General features: G+C 41.6%; 1 protein-coding gene across 10 annotated transcripts in view; it reads left to right on the top strand.

Moving 5' to 3' along the window:
* Positions 1 to 19,912, top strand: part of LOC104930995 (mitogen-activated protein kinase kinase kinase kinase 3) — a 43,584-nt gene that overhangs the window by 998 nt on the left and 22,674 nt on the right. For 9 of the 10 annotated variants that reach the window (XM_027277332.1, XM_027277336.1, XM_027277330.1 and 6 more), the window contains exons 1-12: positions 738 to 1,061; positions 14,659 to 14,716; positions 15,254 to 15,344; positions 15,485 to 15,549; positions 15,670 to 15,725; positions 16,074 to 16,121; positions 17,051 to 17,093; positions 17,278 to 17,350; positions 17,710 to 17,841; positions 18,213 to 18,275; positions 18,495 to 18,576; positions 18,772 to 18,888. In XM_027277332.1, coding sequence (XP_027133133.1) covers positions 963 to 1,061; positions 14,659 to 14,716; positions 15,254 to 15,344; positions 15,485 to 15,549; positions 15,670 to 15,725; positions 16,074 to 16,121; positions 17,051 to 17,093; positions 17,278 to 17,350; positions 17,710 to 17,841; positions 18,213 to 18,275; positions 18,495 to 18,576; positions 18,772 to 18,888 — 927 coding nt within the window. In that variant the 5' untranslated portion in view covers positions 738 to 962. Of the gene's footprint in view, positions 1 to 737; positions 1,062 to 14,658; positions 14,717 to 15,253; positions 15,345 to 15,484; positions 15,550 to 15,669; positions 15,726 to 16,073; positions 16,122 to 17,050; positions 17,094 to 17,277; positions 17,351 to 17,709; positions 17,842 to 18,212; positions 18,276 to 18,494; positions 18,577 to 18,771; positions 18,889 to 19,912 lie in introns of those variants that run through there. The other variant, XM_027277334.1, reaches the window with a different exon arrangement.

Genomic DNA, 19,912 nt, shown 5'->3' with positions numbered 1-19,912 from the left:
TATAGTCGTTATATAAGTTATATAGTTTTTATAGTATTTATTATTAGTTATATAGTATAGTAGTTTATATAGTTTATAGTAGTTTCTATAAGTTTATATAGTTTATATAGTTTATAGTAGTTTATAGTAGTTTATATAGTTTATAGTAGTTTCTATAAGTTTATATAGTTTATATAGTTTATATAGTTTATAGTAGTTTATATAGTTTATAGTAGTTTATATAAGTTTATAGTAGTTTATATAGTTTATATAAGTTTATATAGTAGTTTATATAGTTTATAGTAGTTTATATAAGTTTATATAGTTTATATAGTTTATAGTAGTTTATAGTAGTTTATATAGTTTATAGTAGTTTATATAAGTTTATAGTAGTTTATATAGTTTATAGTAGTTTATAGTAGTTTATATAGTTTATAGTAGTTTATATAAGTTTATATAGTTTATATAGTTTATAGTAGTTTATAGTAGTTTATATAGTTTATAGTAGTTTATATAAGTTTATATAGTTTATATAGTTTATAGTAGTTTATAGTAGTTTATATAGTTTATAGTAGTTTCTATAAGTTTATATAGTTTATATAGTTTATAGTAGTTTATAGTAGTTTATATAGTTTATAGTAGTTTCTATAAGTTTATATAGTTTATATAGTGTATATATTTTATAGTAGTTTATAGTAGTTTATATAGTTTATATAGTTTATAGTTTTATCGCCACCCTCCATCTGACTATGGACAGGGGGGTACGCCATCATGTCCACTGCGCATGCTCAAAGCGCAGTGGAAGCCATGTTGGAGCTACATTGGACTCGGGCTGGGATTTTCTGACGCCGTATGTTGTTGTTTTTTTTTTTTATTCTCACACTGAAACATCTGTTCTCGTTTTTGTTTTCACCTGTCGGGGTTTCGTCTAACTGACCCCAGTGCGCGGATCGGCGCCGTAAACATCGGCCTTGAGGCGGACAATGATGAACTCCAGTGTCGACCTGTCCCGGAGGAATCCGCAGGAGGACTTCGAGCTGATCCAGCGGATCGGAAGCGGCACGTACGGGGATGTGTACAAGGTAACCACCGCAGTGAGCCCATTACCGGACAGACAGCGTCCGGGGGTTAGGACGCCTCCCACGGCTTCACATTCTGGGTCACAACGGCGAATAACGAACGTTAGCCCCGGTCAGGTAGCTCGTTTTAGCATCGATCGGTGCTATAATCTGCTACTCATGCACCTGATTCCATTGTCGGACACACACACACACACACACACACACACACACACACACAGCCGTGTGTGTTGTTGTTTTGGGGCTTTTTTTTTTTTTTTTGTTTGACATCATTGTGGTTAATTAAAAAAAAAAAAAAAGAAGAGGCTTTAATTTATTTAAATAAATAACCCACAGCTTAACGTTTGCTATGAAGCTACAACGTCGAGCACAAATCGTGTTTTGTATTGTACTCAAACAAGTGTGAGTCGTTACAAAGATATGCTGCTTACACACCATATCCTATAATATATAGATATAAAAATATATATACATACATATATTCATATATATAAAAGAACAACGGCTGTCCGATAATAGACGTTTAGCCGTTAGCTGTCCGACAACGGACGCAGTTAAAGCTGCTAGCATCCAGAAGCTAACTAGGTTTTTTTTTTTTAATTTAGCCGTTACGTGGGAACGTTGAGGCAAAAAAACAAAAAACAACAACAAGCACTGATTAGTCTGCTTCTTTGTGTCTTAAAGACAACACGACATGTTCGCCGTGAGTCGTTATATCGCGAAGCTTTTTAGCTTTTGTCGCGACAGAAGACTTGACAGCTGGAAATCCAGTTTGGGGGCTAAAGGCGCTGAGCAAGCTACAACAACAACAACAACAACAACCACAAATATCATCATTCTGCTTTTTATTCACGATTTAGCAGCAGTAAGGAGTAGTTACTGTCATTAAGGAGCTGTGGTGTTCATTTTCAGATTTATGTCGCGTTATCGCCTGTTATGTTTGGTCCTGCACTTCACTAAGGGCCTGTGCTGGGAGCAGACAGCCTGCATCCAAAAGGAAATGAAGTTCCCGAGCAACTCCAACACAGTCACACCAGGGCAGCGTGTTTATTATATGCGACATACGACAAGTGCAGTCACAATCACATAAACACAATTTAGTGGAGAAAACACAGCTGGGCTGTTACATGTCATGCAAAATTTATAGTATCGCAGAGAACAGTTAAGTAATCCTGCAGAACATGAAAACAAAGAGGAGTACTGTGCAAAGCTTAAAACATGCACACTGCTCGAGTATACATAGATACATATACTTTATTTATCCCGAGCTGGGAAATTACAGTGCAGCAGCAGCAGCAGCAGCATTTCACACACTGATGATAGACAACAACTTTAAGAATAAAAATATAAAGAACAAACTATACGTAATAAAATATCAAAATAGCAATTGTAAATAAAATATATTGTACAAAAGTATATACAGCGGTTTGGCAGTGTTGATTTAGTGCAAAGTAAGAAAGGAGAAATGTGCAGTGACTGTAAATTATGACCTACAGATACAATTAAACTATCTTCTTCACGCCTCCTTCTTGATGTTAGTAAGTACAGTTTAAAAAGACAAGGGAGGTGACAGGTACATGCAAAAACATAAACATAAAAAATAACTTTACACATATTTAAAAGGTGTATATATATTTGCATAAATGTAGGTATAGATATATGGACGTGTATCTGTCTATAGACATTTGTAAACTGGGTAAAGGACTGATGATAGTGCACATCCGTTCCCTTATAGTTCAAGTTAAACATCAACAACGCCGCTCAGCTCTGAAGTTGTTTGTGTTGTGCAGTCGCTCCGTTGAGGAATTCAATTTCACCGCCGTGCAAGGGAGAGGCTTTTTGACCGGAGATTCATTAAATGCTTTAATAGGACTGCTAGATGATGTTTGGTTAACCTCCGGGCTCTTTGTGGTAATTACAGGAATATAAATGTTTCCTAAAGAATCATTTCCAGGCACATAGCTGCCGTTAATTCCAAAAAGGACATTCACAAACCTCCATCTCTCTGTCACTTCTTCCCTTTTCTTGTGTTTTTGTGTCCCTCCTCTGCTGCAGCTAATCTCGTTTGTTTCTAATTTCGGTTTGGTATCTTGCCTTGTTGCGGACACATCGGTCTGACGGGAGCTCTTTTTAAGGGAGGCCAGCGGCTCAGAGCCAACTCTGGACCTGTCACAAACAGTGTGCAGCTTGATTGCAGTAATAAACGTTTAATTTTTCCACAATAGTAACGTGATTCTTAGTAAGAAATCTTCAAGAGTCGATGCATCCTTTTCACAAAGCTAATACACTGTTGACAGCACAGTTATTATGCAGCTGATGCTCCCATTCAAAGTAACAACAGGGCTCTTTCTGAAGGCCACTCGGGGTCTTAGATCTGAAACCTCTGGATTAAAGGATGTGCTCCTAAGCACCGGGGAGCTCGGTAAACCTCATTGATGCCTATATTTGGTTCTACCGCTGTGTGAAAATCTGTGGCTTGGATAGGAATGTTTGAGCAGGAAACAAAGTGTGAACTCCTGCTAGTTTGTTTTCTGCTCTGTTTGTGGACCTGCCTCTTCGTCTGTATCGGTTAGAAACCGAGGAGGGGTTGGCTGATAGTGAGACTGGCCTCGTAAAACCACGAGGTCGCACATTTGACCCTCCAAAGAAGGTGCTTGTAGGTACAGTGAAGTGGTATCTTTGGCTTTTACAAGGTATTTTAGAAGCTACCAGTATCTTAACAGTATTTCTAGCACCAAGACTCTCAGACTAATGAAATTCTCCAGACCCCTAAGGCTGTCTAGTAAACAAAGAAAAGGTAAATACAGCATTTAAAGTACTTAATATATCAGTGTTTCACACTGTATTTATTATCTTTGTACTCATTTAGTTTTCTAATCTAACACACACAGTTTTACCTCTAAATTAAGACAAAAATCAGTTCCTGGTTGAGATTCCTGAAATACTTGACAATACCAGCCGAGCACTTTGACTTCTCGCCATGCAGTCCAGTGTAAATAACACCGACCTTACATGTTGACGCATGATTCACTAGTCTGAAACACAAATCATTAGCTACGTGTCCATCGGAAGAAAGAGAGGTTGGAGTCGGCGTCAGCGCTGAGTGATTTCCAATTTCCGAATCCGCATTAGTCTGCTTCTTTGTGGCTTAAAGGACTCGGTTAAACTTCTACACATTCCTGTGACATGATGACACGCTCGTGTTTACCAAACTGTCGCCGCGTGACGCTTTAAACCAAAGAAAAACCAGACAGCCCGTAGAAGAGAAAATGTCACGGTGATGAGTCCAGCTCATGATGAAAGGCCGGCTCACGACGCTGACGTTGAGGATATGGTTTGTATTGATCGGTCATTTTCTGCAGGGCGCAGTGTAGAAGTGACGACGCTCTTATTTTGTGACTGTAAACTGCTTCAATAAATCCCAGCATCAGTTTAATATGTTGCTCGAAAGCCACAAAAGCTCCGGGGCATTTGGCAGTAGTAGCTCTGCTCTCGAGGTCCGAGTATTTACCAGTACACAGGATGTGGCGTCACTCGTGTTGTTTGACGAGGATGACTGTCTCGTTTTTTTCTCAAGGTGACGGTGCCTCGCATGCTTCGGATTGAGGAAGTGGATGGCCTTCAGCGCGGATAGAGATCAGTTAATGACAAATCGATTTCAGCAGAAGTGTGTGTGTGTGTGTGTGTGCTCCAGAAACATCCCAGCCATCTGGGTTTTTTTGGACTATATGTAAGGGGCAAGCATATTGTGTATTCAAATCCACGTAAACAAATTGAAATCTCAACTTTTTCCACGTTCAACAAGAATAATTGGTTCGACTTCGACGCCCCGTGTCTGTTCAGCAAAGTGACACGAGCCTTCATCGTGACTGAAGTCACATTAAGTGCCTTTCTGTGTTTGCATTCACACACTTGTGATGTATTAACGCTGATAAACGTGGTGACTGTAATGATTTCCTCTTGCCAGTAATCATTGTGTGTGTGTGTGTGTGGCACAGCTGGGCAGTCGTGGTCCAAGAATGCAGAAATCTTCACTTCCTCCGTGTGTGTGTGTGTGTGTTCATATCCTATTGTTTCACACACACGCACACAAAACCAGATGATTGTATCATCACATGCATACAGACACACATGCACAGTAGAGCCACAATTAAAGCCGCAGGCCCAGAAACCATCCTGTCTTTGTCACTGTTCCTCCAGTTGTTTTGTTCACCGAGGTGGATACACAGACCTCGACCCGCATTCACAAAAGCTCTTGGTTCCTGAAATCCTCTCTGGCTTCAGTTCCACATCGGAAATTTAGTCCCCATCCTGGCACACTGGTTTCTGTTCGCCAAGTACAGTTAATGTACTGTGCAGGAATTTGTCTCTGTGCCACTGGTGCTATTGATAACTCGCATAGTTACACAGGGCTTTCCACAGGGAGGTGGGGTAGCCGGCCAGTCGGGGAAAAAGTAGCTAGAGAAGGGTGTAGGGTGTATTTGGTGGCCTCTGTTCAATCCACTGATCATAATTATATGCATATTTTATGATATTATCAGTTTGTGTTATTAATCAAACAAGCCATCTGTAGCGACACCCACCTGTCAGTCAAAGCATCTACGCTCTTAATCCTGCATAACTTTAAGCCTTAATATAATGTGAACAGGTGAGTTGTATATAAATTCACCCTCAGTACAGTTGTCATGAACGGGGAAATTAGCTACAGAGACCAAAACTGTTTTTTGTACCAGGCTGTAAACATGTTTATTTCTGCTGTGAAGTTGGACATTTGGACATGGAGCCAGCCTCAAGTGGACGCTCGAAGAATTACAGTTTTTGTCACTGTCGCATTGGCTCACGTTATTTTGAGAGACAATTCAGCTTAATGTGAAATATTTTATCCTCATTCCTCTGCATAAACTGTCACAGCTGACCTCCTGCTCAAAGCGTTTACTGCTTTATTTCTATGTAAACAATGACCAGGCCAATGTGGATCATATTATCCCGAGCCAGGGCATGACCAGCTGTTTAAAGTACAATTGAGCCACGTTAATAAAGTTTAATACGACATTTCAGCATATTTTCAGATTTGGAAACCTGCGGGGGACGTCACTCACTAATGACTTTTCTTTTCTGATTCTTTTGAATCACCATGACAAAAACAAGAGAAAACACGGAGCAGCATGTCTTCGTGATGGCTTGACTGTCAGAAAGTAATATCTATTATATATATATATATATTGTGTGTTGTTGTTGAGTTTTTTTTTTTTTAGCTGTTTAAGGCTGAAGCCTGAAGCTTGCTCTCTCCATTTTCAGCCTTTTTTGTTGTCTGTAAATTAAAAAATACAAATAAATCCTTTTTAGATGAGGACATATCTATGCTGGCAGACAATTACTATGTTTACATGCACACATTTTCCAGTATTAATCAGAATATGGCATTTTCGTGGGATATGCCGATGTTAACTGGATTATAGGAGCATTCTTTGGACATGCCGTGACATACAACATTTTAGACGGTAGAAGCGATGCATGCTCGAAAGAGGTGCAAGACCATGGATATGTTTTTGGTATAATTTGAGTATGATAATATAAAGTATGTCATTATGTTTATCACGTATGCACAGCCATGAGTACAGCTTAGTGTGAATAGTGTCTCTCTTTTTGGAATAAGGGGGAAATAATCTGAATATTTTATGCATGCAAACATATTCAGTGATGGACAGTGCTGCCTTCTGCAAGAGCTAACATATCGCTTCAACTAAAAAGCTGCCTCATTACTAAGTAACCACCAGGGAAATATGCCTTTGAGGCTTGTCTGAAGTGCCTTGGTGTTCATACTTCTGCCACTCTGCTACCAAAACAAGTTCAGTAAATCTTGGCACCACGTTCAAATCCTATTTTGAGATCGTGCGCTCATGCGATGGCGTTGGGAGTGTCCAAAGCTGGCATGGGGGTAAATAATTGTTTAATACCAGCTGAATGCTTCTTTGGAAACTGAGTATTGGAATGAGTAATCAACGTCTGCAGGCATGTTTATGCCTGCTATGCGGACTGAAAACATGACTCTGCTAAAACATGCCGATACCGTAACATGCGTCCATACACAGACATAATGTTCGGGTGGGTCAGCATAGCAGGAGTGTGTGAAGCGGTGTGTGACTTCACACGCCGACACTAAATGCGGATGACGCCGTCGCAGAGAATCTGTCACATTAATCTCGCTAAAAAAACGTGCGTGATTGTAGCTTCAGTAGAACTCCGAAGTTTTAACGTTTGTTTCAAGAGCGTTCTCGTATTCTGTGACATAGATCGAAACAAGTAGGGTGATGAGTTCTCCAACTAAAGGTCATCGGGTGGTTGTAGCTGTGATTTTGTGCTTCTGGCATTGATTTCCAAGCTTGCAGTGGAGTTATTACCTTTCATCCAACTTGAGTTGTATTGGAAACAAATGCCATTTTTGCTGTTGGCAGATTTTTTTATCACTTTAATCGAAGATTTACTGTTGCTTTGCTAATTTACAGCGTCCCTGGTGTGTATATGGGTGTGTTTTTTTTTTTTTTTGCTTGAGCGAGCGGGTGTATTCAGCTAAAAGACAGGTGTGTTCATTAGAAACACTTCATTGCACCCCCTCCCTTCACCTGTTCCCCTCCTGGGGCCATGTGCTTGTAACGGCTGATCTTTGTTGCGGTCACCGTTTTGACACAAATACAGAACAAATGAATTTTTTAAAGCTCAGGTTTAACTAATTAAAGGGTGTTTCTTCACTTACAAAGAGTGATAGACGTCAGTGGTTTAACCTCTGTTCATAGGAGAGGATTTACTTTCTTCTCCTTTTGAGGAAAATGCTTCAAAACTGACGGAGACTAGTAAAGTGTTTATAAGTTTCAGAAGTTAGTAACCATCAGAGGAAGACACTATTTTATCTGCAGCAAAAAAATGTCCTGTAATGTCAGTAAGTGAGAAGGAAACAAGGAAAAGTCTGCGTGCCATTGCATTGATTATCTTAAAGGTCAGAGGAGCGTGGTTGTGAATGTAAGGTCACCTGTTTGAAACCTCAAATCTCTCGGAAAAATCTTGTCAGAGAAGCTGAATAACCAACTACTGTTTTAACTATCGCCCCCGGGCCGGGCTTTAGTGCCCCGACTTACTGCAGTGAAGCTGCTCGGTGGCTTTCAGCAGAAGGCTCAGGTTATGTTGGACTGCTCTGGCACCAGGCCAGAACAAAACAGCGATTAGTGAGCTTGTGTTTTCAAATAAGGGTTTGAAAATGTCGAGACAGATTGATGATGAGATGATAATCAGGTTTTCCAAGTTGTCCCGGATAATGTATGACTCCCGGAGAGGAGAGGAGGTGACCAAAACTTTAAATTTAAGTGGTATTGGCATAAATTAAATACAGCATGTTTGTGTTTGTGTGTAATTGCCTAAAAATAAGAACCAGTGTGTTTTTGTTGTCTTAAAATTAGTTTTATGTATCTACAGTGTGAAACTCGCAGCCTTCAAGCTTGGAAGGATGAGGCATTTATTTGGCTGCACTCTGTAACTTCGACCCCTAGGTGGCACTAAATCCTACACACTGGACCTTTAAGACTTTTTATTTATTTTATTTATTATACTCCTCAAGCCATTCAGCGTCCTCTGGATGGGGGAACATCGTCATCCTGGATAGAAATGTCTCATAATAGGATGAAGGTGAACAACCCTGTATTGATTTTCCTCTAAAAGGACAAAGTGGAGCCAAACTATGGCAACAACAGCATCACCGAGCCAGCGGATGCTCTCACTGCAGGGGTCAAACATCCAGTGCCTGACGGATGACTCATCTAATTATATTTTTTTCCATATCTTATGTGCACATGTGCATTCATCTCTGTAATGAGGGGTTTATGCACGTCTGCTGACAGTTCATTGACATTCTCGGTCACCCAAAGAAGAGTTTTTTTTTGTCTTCTGGTCACTTTTCCTATTGAAACAGCCAGTTTGAGCAGTCTGGACTGTGACTGACGCTTCGGCCATCTGTGCCCCAGCAATGAACCCTCTTTTATATAAATCACTTTTCCATTTGCCATCTTGATACAAAATCATCAAGTTCAGCATTTTTACACATGCCACAGAGCACGGTTGAATGTTAACTGCTTAAATCTGCATGTTTGTTGTTTGTTTCTTCATTATTTTGTCCAGATTTGTTTCCCTTTTTATTTAATTTGTCACGCCTGTGAAAGTGTCCCTGAAAATTTGAATGTTACAGTATCACAACAAAGACCTTAAGCACTGTGTGATATTGAATTTTTATTCAGTACCAGTTACCGTATTTTCCAGACTATAGAGTGCACCCGAATATAAACCGACCCGGACTATAAGCACCAATGTCCAGGTTGAGAAATGAGATATTCACCGGATACACAGAAAGAATTTGTACTGTAAATATACCTGAACTGATTGTTTCAGTGCCTGTAACACGGCAGTCAAAGTGCTCACCATTAACGCCAAGCTTACGTGCAGCAGCTCTGTTTCCTTCCTGGATAGCCAGATCGACGGCCTTCGACTTAAAAGCTGCATCATACGAACTTCTTCGTGTGCTTTCCATGATGAGGGTGTGAAAATAATTCGCTGTTAATAATCCGTCGTGCGTGTTGTGTTTTGCTTGTGCTAAATAAAAACTACGTGTTTTTCTTTGCACTGACTTCCCCTGTCTGTCTCCAGATCTTTGCATCTTTGTATAAGCCGGTTCAAAGCGTGGGGAAAAAAGTAGCGGCTTATAGTCCGGAAAATACGGTAATTTATTCATCATAATAACATAACAACATGAACCTGAATGAAAATCAGTACAGTAAGAGCAGGTGATATTCAATCAGGATTAGGGCTGCAGAGGCAAATTTCCAGAAACTTTTTTTTTTTTTTTAATTTTTGGAAATATTCCAAATCAGAAACTCCATGGGAATTATGTAAATTTATGGGAATTAATGTTTGGATTTAACTGGAAGTCGGGGGTAATTTAAACAAACTGTATCATATCCAAACATAAATTTAAACATTTTATTTTAGTCATAATATTATGTAGTCCATGAGCTCAAATGTGTGGCCTATGTGCGTGTGATTACCTGCATGAAATCTGGTTATTTTAGTCAAGATTATGCTTAAAAATATATTTCCCCCAACTATATTTAAATTCCTTCAACCCTCACTTTTGTAAATTCTCGTTTTATTCCCATTAATTCCCATAAATTCCTGTTAATTCCCATGGAAAGTGTCCAACTTTGAAAATTCCTGGAATTTCAGGAGGTCCCTTCGCCAGTAGATAAGCAGAGAGGAAGTGGGTGAATCCTCAGACATGAACCTGTGACCCGAGGTGACGTTAACCTCACAAGACTTCTTTCACAGAGGATTACCTGTAAACTGTACGAGCGTGCTTGTCTGAGCTGAATGGGAAGGAAAAAAGTGAAAAAGCACTGTAAGCAAACAACCCGAGGAAGAAATCAAACGACGCGCTCTCGTTCCTTCCCGGAATAGTTTGCAGGATTACGGCTCAAGCAGGGTGCGATGATTAGCAGGGGGAGCTGCTATCGCTCAGGCTGCTCTTGTTTGTTTTTTCATGGTCAGAGAGAGAGAGAGTGAAATGCCACACTGATCCTCTACTGAGCTGGCCATATGCTGAGTGACACACACACACACACACACATGCAGCCTGATAGAGGTGTTAATGATAGATGCGAGCTAAATTTCTCCATTACTGTAAGTAGAAGCCGGCATCAGTCCTCTGCTGATCCGGCAAAAATGCTGCCTCAGCTTTGAGGGAAGATTTGCTGGTAAAGTTTCCACATTTCTTTATTTCTTCTCAGATCTGTCACGTTATTTAAATCATGAGTTCTATAAAAATTCACCCTCAGTACAGTCAGTCATGAGCGGGGAAATTAGCTACTACAGTTTTTTGTACCAGGCTGTAAACATGTTTATTTCACTGGAAGTTGCCGCTTGGTATCAGTGCTGACTAGGGCTGCACGATATGGCCTATAACCAATATCTCGATATTTTAAAGCTATATCGCGATACACGATATATATCTCGATATTTTTATTTCTCCTGTAAATCACTATGAATGTTAAATTCAACCCTTTGATGCAAAAAAATAACATAAGTATGATGATTCAAGTAGGGATGGGACATGATTTTCGAATAGTCGAATATTCGTGACGAGTTCGAATATTGAATAGTAATTTCGAATGCCGTTTTGGCTTACGTTGCATTCCACTAAAAAAAATGAGCACGGAAAGGCGTTTCCTAGTTCCTAACATACTCTGTTGCATTAATTCGGCCAGAGGGTGCCGCTATCGTACAGTAAAGGTAGTCAAAATAACAGAAGAAGAATTGCAATCGGTAACGTGTAGTGTGATGCAGAGATGCAGCGAGGTACCAAAAGTTCCGTATGGTCCTCATTTACTTTGATAAATGAAAATGAAGTGGAATGCAACACAGGTAGGCGCCGCCTACCTGTGTTGCATTCCATCGGAACGTGTGTTCTCCGCAGCCGGTCTGATTGTCAATAGGCTGCGTACCCGTCTCCATCCCGACCACGTCGACATGTTAATTTTTCTAAACAAAAATATGTCTTAGGTTTATTCTACTCTGTTCGAGCGCTTTCAATATCGTTCCCTAAACGGGCAGTTTCACCCGCGGTTCCTTCTAACAGACGTAAATAGTAAATAATAGTAAATATAAATAATAAAATTGGAAGCCTATATTATTGTTTGAGACTGTTGGCTATGTGATGTGAATGGAAGTTTATTGTTTATTTGTTTATCATTGTTTATTGACTCATTAAATCGTTACCGCTTTCACCTGTCATGTGTGCGCGCGTTTGGGTGTGTGGGTGGGGGCGGGCGGGGTTCTGTCGATTTTCGAATCGAATTTCGAATAGTGTTTTTGATCAAAAGTCACATCCCTACTGTAAACATGTTTATTTCACTTCACTTTCACTGGAAGTTGCCGCTTGGTATCAGTGCTGACTAATAGTGGCGTCATCGACTTTGTCGCCTTAATCACTTGTCCTGTTTCTCTGTGTCACCATCAGCAAGCGTCTCAACATATAACAGAGACGCACCCAGGGCGGTGACGTCATCAGACACTCTGACCCAGAATAAACTTCAAATAAACTTGAGATAAAACTAATAGGACACGGCTTCGTGTTCATATTGGTGTCATTCATTATTTGTCCGTGTATTTGATGCTGATTTCTGTGAGTGTGAAAATGTTTCAGAGTAGCCCAGATCAGAGCACGGCAGGATCGGTTTTCAGAGAGGAATCCTGTTGCTCAAGGACGCTTTCGGCACAGCGGACCTTTTAGGTAACTGGTGATCCAACCTCCGACCAGACGGTACGCTTTCGGTCAGTCACAACAAGACGAGCAAGGCTGCGTGTTGTTGCCTCTAACAGTGGCACTGAGCTCTGTGAGTCATCTGTCCGCTGACTGAAGACACACTGTCTCCGCTCTCCGCTCGGCTTCTTTTCTCTTTGCCGCTCTTTGTATCCCTTCTGTCCCACCACGGCTTTGTTTTGGCCTCTGTTCTTCCTCCTCCTCACTTGATCCTCCTCTCGAGTCCCTTCCCGTCAGACAAAAGTAAAAACTTTAATATTACTGATCGACAGCGCGGTTGTTTTTCCTGTGGTTGTCCTCTTTCTGATTGCTGAGTTTCAGTCGACCACGGCGGCTTTTACATGCTCGCTGACCGGGCAGTTCATTTGGCGCATTAACGCACCGCTGTGTCACGGAAAACTTACTACTGTAATCATTCAGGGGCACTGATTAAGCCGGCAGTGCAACCCTTCCTTTTAATTATAGCTCAACTTTGCCCTTTTGTTTTAGAGCGCTTAATGTTTGACTATTTTTCTGGTATTTTCTGCCTTATTAGACAGTAGGGCACTTAGAGGAAGTGTGGGCTGACACGCAACAACGATCTGTGGCTAGACTCGAACCAGAGACGTTGCATTATAAACCAGCAGTTTATAAAAACGCTTTTGTAATGTTTAGTCTATTTTAATCTCTAAATGTTAATTTGGAAGAGATTCTCTGTCCTGATGTAATGATATCTAAACGATAATGATTCCAAAGCCGGGGGTTTGACAGATGTTCTTAAAAAAAACTGAAAGTTTTCCCTCTGATATGCGACAACCTCCAAGTAAAGTGGACAGACCGCAGCGTGAAATGTCATGTTTTTTCTCTCCAGTGTTGGATAAATACGCCTGGATCAGGGTAGATGATGATCATAGAATTAGACGACATAGAAAGAGCTGCTGTGTTAGAGACGTGACACATTGCTCCCGGGCTTTTCGTGGAATTTATGCTCTTGTTTTGTCTCTTATGTTGAAAGTCTTGGTTTTATCAGTACTCACACACACACACACATACAGTCTCATTCTCTCACACATACTTCTGCGATGTCACACGCAGTCATATTTGCACATTCTTGGCTCGAGAGAAGCAAGCAATTCATGTCTCCTCTGAAAGACCATCTTTTATTCATGTATGTTTCATATAGCATTCCCCTGCTGCCCCACCAGCACTGCTGCTTAATGTAAACACGGCACGCTATTTATAGAAAATCAGCCTCCGCGTCCTGCAAAATACTCTTTGCAATATTTTTTTTTTTTTTTTTTTAGGAATACGGGACAAACTGTCTTGATCGTCCCGTCGAAGTCCATTCATTCCTCCGTCGTCCCGTTATGAATGAAATCTGGTGTTTTTGAAAGAGCAAAACTGGCGGGAAAACACCCGATTGAATTAGTGTGTGCTCTCTCTGGTTGCCATAGAAACGTGACATGAAAACATAGCATCAGATAGCTCCTCTGGTGCAGAAATCCTCCGTTTAAAAGCAGCAGAAATGCATTAGTTGATAAGATAAAGGACTTAGGGATTGTGTGTCTGAAAAATGGATTAAAGGTAATTGTTCTAAAGCCATTCTAAAATGTCTTTTTAAAGTATTAGTTACACCTTTTCCCATCATGCTGCAGTTTCTCCCATGCACGTGTCTCCATCACGGCTGAATGACCTTTACAGCGAGGGGGCTGTGCTGGTGAGAGGATGAAATATGATCGAGGAGGGCTCGTGTGAGTAACAGATCCACGAGTTTGGAGGCTCCTCCGAAGCCAAAATACTCGTTTTATTATACGACTAGTCGAGACGACCTGACGTTGGATTTTTACAACCCGGGAACGTTATCACAGCTGCGGTCACTTTATCCTCACAGCAGCGAACAGAGACGCACTGCTCAGGTTACAAAGTAAGCTAAAGGGAAGATGCACTTGCACACGTCTGATTAGTCAACCGGATTTCCTGATTTCTTAAAGGTCATGTAAGAGGTAACCGTGGAAACCGGCTCCCCTGCAGAACGGCGGTTTCTTTGTCGTATACACACACGTAACCAGTCTGTCCACTCGCCGTGCTGTCAGTTCAAAACACAAACAGAAACATAGCCATGTGTACGCGATGTGCATCGTGCTCTGCAGCTTCAGTTGCACTCTTTTCCCGTCAAATCTACTGTGATGTTACCGAATGTTCACACTGTGTTTCAGAGCCTTCAAAATGTCTCTCTCTCTCTCTCTCTCCTTCTCCCCCGTTTAGGCTCGTAACGTAAACACGGGAGAGCTGGCTGCTATCAAAGTCATCAAACTGGAACCCGGTGAGTTATCTCATCTCATCTTTCTGCTCCTTATCTCCCTTTTTTACACTTTGTCTTCCACTCTGTCGCCTAATCAACCTTTTCCCCCAGTCGCTCATTCATCCTCATATTCTTTTAGCTGTTTCTGTCTCTCACAAACCCTCTCTATCTCACCTGACACTCACAGATCCTTTACCCTGCCCCATGCAAAAAAATGTATGGGAAGGGAAGCTGTCCTTTCCCTCTGCTGCTTTCTATCTTCTGCTCCTGCGCTAAAGAAAGATAAAACATTTAAAAAAAGAAGTCAGAGCAAGTGTGGAAATGTATCATCACACTGATGCTAAATAATTAAGATCTTCAAATGTGGAAATTCAAAAAAAGGAAACTGTAGCTCTTCATCCTTTTGCACTGGCTTCCCTGAGTCTTCTCCCCATTCTTTAGAAAGCCACGAACAAACTCACTTCTCTTATTTTATGTTGCTTCGTAACATTAAGATACCAGATTATCACTGTAATAATAATAATAATAATAAAGTCTGTGTACATGTGTTCACTCCAGGTGAGGACTTTGCTGTCGTCCAGCAGGAGATTATAATGATGAAGGACTGTAAACACTCCAACATCGTAGCCTATTTTGGCAGTTATCTCCGGTAAGAGTGTGTGTGTGTGTGTGTCATATGTACAATGAAGTTGTTGTTACACTTGTTATTAAAGTGCATGATATTAAAATGTACGAAGAGCATGCATGACTTCTGCGTGAAGTTGTACTGACGCTGTGCCCACTGTGCAGGAGAGATAAGTTATGGATCAGTATGGAGTACTGCGGTGGAGGCTCTCTGCAGGATATCTATCACGGTAAGAACAACATCCACCCAAACAAACACACATTTTGATGTTGTACCCTCAGTGTGTGATAGCCATCCATCTCACTCTTTTTTCCCCTCTCCTCTGTCTGTGTTTGTTTCATTTTTCCAGTAACCGGGCCTTTGTCAGAGTCACAGATAGCCTACATGTCACGGGAGACCCTGCAGGTAGTGTATACGGTATATTTATTGTCCGTGTGTTTCCATATAGAAGGAGGGGAACACATGACGATGCATATTTTGGGAGAGCACCACAGCTGCATACTGTTACAGAGGAAACCCATTGTACAGTGGAGCCAGTTATCTAGCAGAGACACAGATGATGCGTCTGTGCTGCCAGCTGTAACTGGAGCACATTTAACCAGAAATTCTGTTGAAAAATATCTTGTTTTTTTCCTCCAAATATTTAAAAATTAAGCCCCGTTCTGTTTCTCGGTGTCGTGCTTTTAATTGTTTCATTTTTCTTCTTCTGCAAGCGCCAATAACGGCATTTTCTGTGTGTGATTCTGTTTACAGGGTTTGTATTACCTACACAATAAAGGCAAAATGCACAGAGACATCAAGGTGAGTTTGGAGGAAACTGTAAGGAGTATGCACGTCAGTGAAACTTTCAGGCAGGATCCGGCGCTGCGCTGCAAAAAACGCAGTTTGAGTGCGTGTCGTCCGTTTTGCAACGATCTGCAGCCACACTGCGACCACCAATCGGGCAAACCCTCCACAGTCAGCCTGAGATGTCTCTGAAACTGAGACTGTCCAGGTGGATTCATGGACTAAATATACTGATACTTTACCTGTGTGTGTACCCAGCTTCTAAATCTGAGTCTGCCTTGCTCTTTAGGCTGCAAAATAGCGACACAATCAAGTTTAATTTGGTTTGTGTTTGATGGTTTGAGAGAACGGGAGAAAGCAAGCTGTGGTTGAGCGACATGGACGGTGAATGAGAGTGAGCAAGCACCAGCCGTGAGAAAGCCGATCAATCTGTGAAATAAAACGTTATTTCCTGATTGTTTCACAGCGGTTACGCTCAACACAAACAGACACACCCACTGCAGCCCCCCTCTCACTGCGACGAGTCACCGCAGCGCCTGATCCTGTCTGAATGCAGACCTTAAGACCTTAATGCCTTTCTGAGTCACTGTACGAGACTTCCTGTTGGAAAGTTTGATGAAAGCACAGACTACAGCAGAAGCAGATTCTAAAAATAATTATAAATTAAAGATAAATACTTAAACTCAAAGAACACGAGTACAAAAGAGCGTTCAGTGATGCTGAAAATGAAAATTGATCCCCTGATTATCGGTGCTGATGGTGTTTGTGACGGAGGAAACGATTATTGACTCATAGCTGCAGGCTACGTTGATCAATCACAAACCACTTTGCAACCAGCTCGCAGCACTGAATGTGCTTCTTAAGTTAATTTGAATTGACCTGAACTGCGATGTTTCTTTTTGTGCGTTGTGTCCTGAAACGTGGTTGTGTTCGTCTCTGGACAGGGAGCCAACATCCTCCTGACAGACAACGGCTACGTCAAACTAGGTGAGAGGAACGCACAGTTACCTTTCGCTTCAAAAGACTGAATCTGAACGACCTCATTTACTGTTCTTCTTTCGTATCATCATCCCTCTTCTTACTGTCACACTTCTTTATATATCCATGTATATTTATCCTTCTCCCTTTTATTATTTCGATATAAACTCTTTCACTCCTTCCCCTCTATTAGCCGACTTTGGTGTATCGGCCCAGATCACAGCAACTCTAGCCAAGAGGAAGTCGTTCATTGGAACTCCTTACTGGTGAGTTGTGCTTGTTTTCCCTCAGGTTAACTCCCTTCACACTGGTTATTGAGGTAGAGCACATGTTTTTAAAGAAAACTCCCTACTGCATGCGAGAGACATTTGTTGCAGTTGTAATTAGGGGAAACTGTAGCTGTAGTTAGGGGAATTTGGTTGAATCAGATTATTCGCCGACAAATGTGCAATGAAAAGCATGTGGGGCATTTGTGCAGTTGCTACATCCTGAGAAAAATACTGTAGAACATTGAGATGCAGCTCTTGTGCTTAGCTGTTTAATTAACCTGATTAAGCTGCTTAGTAAAAATGAGCACACATTTACTCCAGTTCCACTTTCCCTCTCTCTCTCTCTCTCTCCATAGGATGGCTCCAGAAGTAGCAGCAGTGGAGAGAAAAGGAGGTTACAACCAGCTGTGTGATATCTGGGCTGTGGGCATTACTGCAATAGAGTTGGCTGAACTGCAGCCACCCATGTTTGAGCTGCACCCCATGAGGTAGAGGAGGCGTGTGTGTGTGTGTGTGTGGATGTGAAACAATGTTAGAATTAGAAAGAAAAGTGTTTACACGTGATCCACACACTGTGCTTTGAGACATTTGCTCAGTCAGTGTACAGAGATATAAAGGTATCACGTCACTTTGTTTGCATTTATAATGAACCCAACACAGAAACACCGAATCCATCTTTAACGGTGTTCATTACATACACACAAACTGTAAATGTAACACGCTTCACAGTGTGTATTATACAAAGCATAGCAGTATTTACATGTGCGTGAAATAGACCGTGTTTCAAACTTGTTATATTATACTGGTACGTACTCCACAGTCAAATATTCAGGTTTGATCTTTGTCTCTGTCTCCGCAGGGCTCTCTTCTTAATGACCAAGAGTAATTTCCAGCCTCCAAAGTTGAAAGATAAACTCAAGTGGTAAGAGACCAGCCTGTCTTTGTCTTCCCCTTCGTGTCTTAACTCTTCCCAGCAACTGAGATGCATTCGCTGTAGATGCAGCACACCTGCTGCTCACACACAGATCACACAGTTTTATCAAATCTGTGCCTGTGCTTGTTACAAGGCCGAGTGATTAACCCTTTCTCCTTCTTCTTCTCCTCCTTCTTCTTCTCCTTTGCTATGTCTGTCTCTCTGCAGGACAAACAACTTCCACCATTTTGTCAAACTGGCCCTGACCAAGAATCCAAAGAAGAGGCCCACAGCTGAGAAACTGCTGCAGGTGAGCAATAAAACAACATATTTACAATTTCTTTAAAATAGGCTGAATGAATATATGGATAGACATACACACATAAAGTATAGTATATATATTGCCACATCTATGCCTCCGGTGGTAAACATGTTATGATGTGATGAGTTATTTTGCATATTTTGCATCTTCCTTATTGGCTGCCTCTCTCGTCTTGTCTTCCAGCACCCCTTTGTGTCCCAGCCTCTCAGCAGGACGCTGGCAATAGAGCTGCTGGACAAAGCCAACAACCCCGACCACAGCACCTACAACGACTTCGATGACGACGACCCCGAACCAGAGGTAACCTTTTTACCTTCTCAGGTGTTGCTTTGAAAAAAACAGAAGTGTCATTAAAGCTTGCAGACAGGTCGACAGAGTAGTGATTATGTTTTGCTGGCTCTCGCTCTCTTTTTCTCCAAATCGTGCCTTTCTCTCTCCTCATCTGTCCATTAAATTCTTTCTTCATCCACCACCGATCACCCTCCTCAACCTCAGCCTCGGCCCCTTTTTCCCTCGGCACGTGTGACTCATCTTTCTGCTCTTTGTCCTTCCCTTTCTCCGTCTTTCCTCTCCTTGCTTTCTCCTCGCTTGCTTTCATCTTCTCTTCCCTCCTGCTCATCTCCTTCCTCTTTCCTCACCTCTTCCTCCTTGTAGCACTTCTCCTTTCTCTCTACCCTTTTCCTCTCCTCACTCCCTTCTTTCTTTTCTCCTGTCTTATCTCCACCCCCCATCCTCTACCTCCTCCTCAGTTTAAGTACAGGGGTCATTTTCTACCCGTAAGCCCCGGCGCTCGACGCGCACCCCGTTTTGCGGCCCGCAGAAAGGTACCGATGTGGGCTGCGGTGGCTCTGCAGTGATGTCATTCTAACACAAGCGATACTGTCAGTCGTTTCCTCACTTTGGGGGAGGACCACAGAACCGAATGAATAGAAACTGGATTTCCATTCAACTCAGCGTCTTCTGGTGCTGTCATGGAAACTGGCATCGGCATGTGACTTTCAGACGGCTGATGGATTGCCGTGGCAGTCGCATAAAGAGTTCAACATGCCAGGGAGCGCTCGTATTTAACGTTCTGTTGACGTGCACGTCAGCTGATGTGGTTGTTTTTATCTAGTTATTATGAAATATATTCGATTTTGAACACTGCCACTGCTTTCAGTATGTGTTTCTTGTTGTTAGTGTTCAGTTAGGACACTTTTGTTGCTGAGAGTTAGGTGAGAAGATTGATACCACTCTCACGTCTGTGTGGGTAAATATGAAGACACAGCCAACTGGAGATGTCGGTAAATGTCCAAATGTAACAAACCCTACCTACGAGCTCTGC

This window comes from Larimichthys crocea, chromosome III (genome assembly GCF_000972845.2).
Source record: "Larimichthys crocea isolate SSNF chromosome III, L_crocea_2.0, whole genome shotgun sequence".
Taxonomy (NCBI): domain Eukaryota; kingdom Metazoa; phylum Chordata; class Actinopteri; family Sciaenidae; genus Larimichthys; species Larimichthys crocea.
Note: the sequence above shows the minus strand (reverse complement) of the source record. Positions and strands in the feature narration are given on the sequence as shown.